The sequence below is a fragment of the Gekko japonicus genome, unplaced genomic scaffold (assembly GCF_001447785.1).
Source record: "Gekko japonicus isolate JY-2015 unplaced genomic scaffold, Gekko_japonicus_V1.1 scaffold50, whole genome shotgun sequence".
Taxonomy (NCBI): Eukaryota; Metazoa; Chordata; class Lepidosauria; order Squamata; family Gekkonidae; genus Gekko; species Gekko japonicus.
In genome coordinates, this window is record NW_015164666.1 from 1,894,070 (window position 1) to 1,900,908 (window position 6,839).

A 6,839-nucleotide genomic window follows, 5' to 3' on the forward strand; every position below is an offset into this window, starting at 1 on the left:
AGGAGTAGGGAAACAAACCCAGTTCTCCCAGATTAGAGTCTATACTCTTAACCACTACACCAAACTGGCTTAGAAGTGCTGTACCAACAACTAAAGGACTGTGAAGGGTTAATTCTCCAGAAAGCCAGAGAGCCTGGAGTGAAAGGCTGCTCTACGCAATTGCAATCTGATTCGTTAGCTGAGCAAAAAAAAAAAGTCTTGAGAGAGCTGGATGCTGAGAAGATTCAGTCAGACTCCTGCCTTAACTGAAAAGAGATGTGTACTGAGACTGTTTGAGAATAGCCCTGACAGAAAAAGGGTTTAGTGAAAGGAAGTTTGGGTAGTAGAGAAGACTCCCATTGAGGCCAAAGGAAAATGAATAGTACTTCTAGGGAGAGAATAAAATTCCCTACCCAGTTTCAGCCCCTGGTTTCACCTGACCTTTCCCCTCAATGTTATATAAAACATTTTGTTATTTTTTGATTTTAAAGCATCTCAAGTGCCACTTTCAAGGGTTTAAGTTAAAGAGCGATCCTATCCTTTCCCTCAGGTTCCTGGGCTGAGCAAATAGCCAAAATATTCCTTTACTGATAGGGTGGAACAGCCAAAGGTTTTTCAGGGGAGAAGAAAACATGTTACCAGGGCTGCTCAGTTAGAGAAGAGAAAGAGATAGAGAGAGAAAATCTTTCCTCTGAGGGAGGGAAGTGGTTGGGGTGCGCCATAACAGAGCTTCTGTTTGGGGAGCTACATTCCCCACAGAGTGTTCTTGAATCCATCAGGATCCATAAGTCTCAAAAGACGGACCACGCAAGGAGGACTCTCCATGACCACATGTGTCTTCATTAGACAGTGATCTGACCAAGTCAAATAGCCCAGTCAACAGACCACCAATTTCTAGCATATACCTTCTTATGTGTTTGGCTCATAACCATCTTGATCAGTTCTATGGTAGCCAGAGTGACTCTGAAATCCTAAGCTAGTCAGTGTCTTGGCATGAATGTTGACTTCTCCCAATCCTACCAACCAACACCAAATTCAAAATTATCTTTGCTGGCTGGAGAGTTTTATGGGTGGTACACAGGTAAGATGCTTAACGTTTCCTTGGTTCTGAACACAAGAAACATACAATTGATATTGGCAATGGGTTGAACCAAGAATCTGCAGAAGAAGTGCAAATTGCACACTTCTGTTTTGTATTTACATCAAAACTAAGCCTTCTGTTGGTATCTTGATGTTTTAACAGATTGGATAAAGACTAAAGATATCTATATTGTCTGGAAGGTCCAGCATTCTGGGTATTTTTATTTTTTACTGATGTACTGTTAGGACTTTAAAAGTATAGTGACATTTTTTTTTACTGTTTAAAATTATATTTTGTTGACATTGTGTAAGAACTCTGGGGTTTTTTTTGAAGGCAAGAATAACAAATTTTAATAATAAATATGACACTTCTGGATTGCAGCCATTGTCATTTTTAGTTTAAAACTATAATGCCATGTGTAGTTCTGAAGTTTACAGGGGAAATCTGCTATGATAGAGCTAACAATCGTTTGTGAGAGATTATACTGCTCTGTTTCCACAAACAAAGGAAACTCTGTTCATTCATAGCTAAGGGATATTACCCATGCCGTACTGCTGTCACTGTTTGGTAACTTTCAGTGTCCGACAGCCAGAAAAAACAGATGCATCCTTTACTTTCTCTGGTATTCACTTCCTGATCCAGAGGTGGGCTGAAAGTAACAACCTCTTGGGATTGCCTTGAGGACACTAAAAACAGTCACTGTAACCACAATGATCTAGTTAAATTTCAGTAATTCTTTTATATTTGATCAGGCTGGCACAAACTGTGAGTCAAAAAATGGTCCTACTGCCTGATTGGGGCTACACAAAGAAGGGGTAACCAAGCGCCAGGCAGGCAACAATAGGCCTGGCTGGCAGATGGCTGACTGGTCACAAGTTGCACTGGAGTTCACCCAAATTCTACAGTCAGAGGGGAAAATATTATTTTGATCTGTCCTTAATGCTTAGGAGACAGCCTGCTCTGGAGAAATTAAAGGCATGGACAAGTAAAAAGCAGCTTTTTGTAGCATAGTGATGTTTCCAATTTCAAACTAGAGACATTTTTTCATGTTCATGGGATATTGTGGTTTTTGGTTTACCTATCATTTTATGATAACTATTAAAATTTATTAGAAGAGATATATTTTGAGGGTTGAGAGTAAAGGAAAAGTTTCTTTGGTAAATTGTAAAAGAAATATATAGCTAGCTGAAGATAACCAGAAGCCCATATTAAAATATGTCTCAATGAAGATAGCTTAGTAGATAGGTAGAGTAGCTTATTTATTTGTATTTGTTTATATACCTAATTTATGCCCTGCCTTTCTCTCCAGTGGGACCCATAGTGGCTTACACTGTTCTCCTCTTCTCCATTTTATCCTAATAACAACCCTGTGAGGCAGGTTAGGCTAAGAGTGTGTGATTGGCCCAAGGTCACCCAGCAAGCTTCCATGGGAGAGTGGGGATCTGAACCTGAGTCTCTCAGATCCTAGTCTGACACTCTAACCACTACACGCAGGGTGTGTTCACATGGGGCATTTATGCCGGTATAAATGCCAGTTGGAATTGTTGTACTTATGGGCGATCACACGGCGAACATCTGCTTTCCGTCCCTAACCGTTGCAAACAGCCTTTAACAGCTGTATTCTGCTACTAGGTCTCCAACTGGTGGCATCCTGAGTGCACCGGTTCCAACCGCAGTATCCCCGTCTGATCGCTCTCCGCCAGCGTAGAGCCACTTCCATTCAGAAGCCTGAGGCTTCCGCTTTTCGGGCCACCATTTTTTAAAAAAAGTATGCGATGTGTGCTTGGCCAAAGCTTTGCCCCGTCGATAATATATATTTTTTTTAAAGGTGCCTAGTGTAAGGCTTTAGACGAGTCCGGGACCTCATGGAGGCCAGTTTCAGAGTAAAAATTTAAAGGGACATCTTCGCTTCAAGGCATGCTTTCCGGGTTGGGTTGTTCTGCGCCTGCGCAAAGATCTTCATCATAAGGAAGCCTGCCTATGCGCATGTGCAAACTGTGTAAAAATTAAAAAACACACGCTGACATGCTCTACTGAGCACCTGAAGTGTGGATGGGCATATCGCGATGTGCTGCGCAGTCAGGAGGTAAGTGTGATCGTGTTTCTTCTGGATCAAACTGCTCCGGTTCCAACCGGAGCAGTTTATGCTGGCTAAAATGCCCCGTCTGAACGCACCCACAGTGGCTCTTATTGCATGTGAAATAGCTACATTATACCAACTTCGTTCTGTGCACAAAATTCATATCAAATGAAGACATGACTTCCCCCTTTGAAGCTTTAGTGGCTTCATATGTAGTAATAAAAACATTATGCTGCACTCTTTCATAATCGATTTACTAGAAAATTGCCAGTACCTAGCAAAAACCCTTATCACTTTCCTTGACATGGGCTTCCATCTTCATTGCTTCTAAAAACTGCTTGTCCTCATTTCTTACAATTACTTGAAAACTTAACCATTCCAGCTTACCAAGTGTCCGGAAAGGTCTCTGATTCGGTGGCTGAGAGAAGAAACCAGGTTTCAGGGCATTTGTGATCACAATGTCAAAAAGCTCTGCAAAGTCATTCCTGAAACAGTAAATAATAATAATAATAATAACAACTACTACTACTACTACAACAATTGAAGGACACACAACCCAGAAAATCTACAGCAACTAATTGAAAGACAGTTCCATGAATCAAATAGGTATTTTCCCTGGTCTGAAGTAAAAATAACATTTTATTCATTTCATTCTCAAGGGGTAAAGTGCATCTAGAATTGTGAAACAATTGTCTAAGTACTGTGATGCAACTATGGGTCATCCGTCTGAAGACATTTCTCTAACTGGATGGGGAATGGATTGCATAAATGGCATTTTCCATGGAAATTCCAACTCTAAACCAACTGCTCTCCTTCTTTGGAGGTTTTCAAACAGAGGCTAGATGGCCATCTGACAGCAATGCTGATTGTGTGAACTTAGGCAGATCATGAAAGGGAGGGAAGGAAGGGTTGCCTCAGTGCTTAGTTCTTGTGGCCCTTTCTTACAGGTCCAAGGAAATGCTGATTGCGACTTTGGGGTCAGGAAACAATTTTTGTCCAGGCCAGTTTGGCTAGGGGTTTTTTTGGTCATCTTCTGGGCATGGAACAGCAATCACTGCAGGTGTAGAAGGGTAGCTATTTGTGAAATTTCTGCATTGTGCAAGGGGTTGGACTAGATAACCCCAGAGGTCCATTCCACCTCTATGAGTCTGTGCTGAAATCCTGCCAATCAGCTGTTTGAGAATAAGGAATTGGATTCAGTTGTGTCTTCCCCCCCTTCTTGCCAAACAGCTGGTTATATTAGTACATACACTGCCTTGAGTTAGAGCAGGGATCCCCAAGGTGGTGCCCATGGACACCATAGTGCCCACCAACACCTTTGCTGATGCCTGCTAAGTATTTTTAGAGAGTAGATGGGAGTAGGTGGAGCTTTTTCCGAGCAAGGCTTCTGACTGGCAATTGGAGAGCTGTAGATTTTTTTTAAAAAAACATTGCTTTGGCATCAGCTGCTGCAATAACAGAAGGTTCTAAAGGATGTGACTGAAGGTAAGCTGCAGCAGCCATTTTGTAGATGGCTCTGCCTTCTGTGGCAGCCATTTTGTGGCTGTGCCCACCATACTCTATCAGAATTCCAATGGTGCCTGCAAACTCAAAAAGGTTGGGAACCCCTGGGCTAGAGGAAGTTCCTCCAGCCCAAGTATAACTTTCTTCAAATACATTAGAAGCAGGAAACCAGCCAGGGAGGCAGTGGGGCCGTTGGATGACCAAGAGGTAAAAGGATTACTGAAGGATGATAGGGAAAGGGCTGGGAAGCTCAATACCTTTTTTGTCTCTGTCTTCACTGTGGAAGATGAGAAGGGCTTGCCCACTCCAAAACCACTGATTTTGGGAGGGGTGTTGAAAGACTTGGGTCAGATTAAGGTGACAAGAGAAGAGGTCCTATGACTGATAAACAACTTAAAAACTGATAAATTACCAGAACCGGATGGCATACATTCAAGAGTTCTGAAAGAACTCAAATGGGAACTTCTGGATCTCCTGACAAAAACATGTAATCTTTCATTACAATCTGCTTTCGTTCCTGAGGACTGGAAGGTACCTAATGTCACCCCCATCTTTAAAAAGGGCTCCAGAAGAGATCTGGTAAATTATAGGCTAGTCAGTCTGACGTCAATACCAGGTAAGTTGGTAGAAACCGTTATTAAGGAGAGAATTAGTAGGCACATTGATGAACAAAAACTATTGAGGCAGACTCAGCATGGCTTCTGTAAGGGAAGATCCTGCCTCACTAACCTGTTAGTGTTCTTTGAGGGGGTGAACAAACATGTGGAAAAGGGGGACTCAATAGATGTTGTTTACCTTGACTTCCAGAAAGCTTTTGATAAAGTTCCTCATCAAAGGCTCCTAAGTAAGCTCAATAGTCAAGGGCTAAAAGGACAAGTCCTCTTGTGGATCAAAACCTGGCTAATTAATAGGAAACAGAGAGTGAGTATAAATGGGCAATTCTCACAGTGGAGGGTGGAAAGTAGTGGGGTACCGCAGGGCTCGGTACTTGGTCCGACACTTTTTAACTTGTTCATTAATGATTTGGAGTTGGGAGTAAGCAGTGAAGTGGCTAAATTTGCAGATGACACTAAATTGTCCAGGGTGGTGACTGAGAACCAAGGAGAATTATGAGGCACTCCAAAGGGATCTGTCGGGGATGGGCAAGTAGGCGTCAGCATGGCAAATGGGGTTCAATGTGGCCAAGTGCAAAGTGATGCACATTGGGGCCAAAAATCCTAGCTATAAGTAGACGTTGATGGGGTCTGAACTGGCAGAGACTGACCAAGACAGAGATCTTGGAGTCATAGTAGATAACTCAATGGAAATGTCAGGACAGTGTGCAACTGCAATAAAAAGGCCAAATGTATGCTGGGGATTATCAGGAAGGAAATTGAAAATAAATCAACCAGTATCATAATGCCCTTGTATAAATCGATGGTGTGACCTCATTTAGAATACTGTGTACAATTCCAGTCACCACACCTCAGAAAGGACATTATAGCATTGGAAAAAGAGCAGAAAAGGACAACTAGAATGATAAAAGGGTTGGAACAGTTTCCCTATGAAGAAAGGTTAAAGTGCTTGGGGCTCTTTTGCTTGGAGAAACGACGGCTGAGGGGTGACATGATTGAGGTTTACAAGATTATGCATGGGATAGAGCAGGCAGAGAAAGGAGTACTTTTCTCCCTTTCTTACAAAACAAGAACTCGTGGGCACTCAATGAAATTGCTGAGCAGTCAGGGTAGAATGGATAAAAGGAAGTACTTCTTCACCCAAAGAGTGATTAACACATGGAATTCACTGCCACAGGAGGTGGTGGCAGCTACAAGCATGGACAGCTTCAAGAGGGAACTGGATAAACATATGGAGCAGAGGTCCATCAGTGGCTATTAACCACAAGGTATAGATAGGAACTCACAGGCTGGGGCAGGTGATGCAGGGGGGCAACAGTGGGAGGGCTTCTAGTGTCCTGGCCCCACTGATGGACCTCCTGATGGCACTTGGTATTTTTGGCCACTGTGTGACAGAGTGTTGGACTGGATGGGCCATTGGCCTGATCCAACACTGGCTTCTCTTATGTTCTTATGTTCTTAAGTAGTGTTACTCTAACTCGAGTCACTCTTCTTTTACTTAAGGTGGAGGAAGGTTTTAGACTTTGCTCAGTGGTGTGGTAGGATACAAGCCACATCTTCCAGATTGTTCGATCATGGCCAA

At 42.7% G+C, this 6,839-nt stretch overlaps 1 protein-coding gene across 1 annotated transcript in view; it reads right to left on the bottom strand.

Moving 5' to 3' along the window:
- Positions 1-6,839, bottom strand: part of NT5DC1 (5'-nucleotidase domain containing 1) — a 164,181-nt gene that overhangs the window by 49,205 nt on the left and 108,137 nt on the right. Inside the window, exon 8 of the mRNA XM_015409065.1 lies at positions 3,528-3,625. Within this exon, the coding sequence (XP_015264551.1) occupies positions 3,528-3,625 (98 nt within the window). The remainder of the gene's footprint in view (positions 1-3,527; positions 3,626-6,839) is intronic.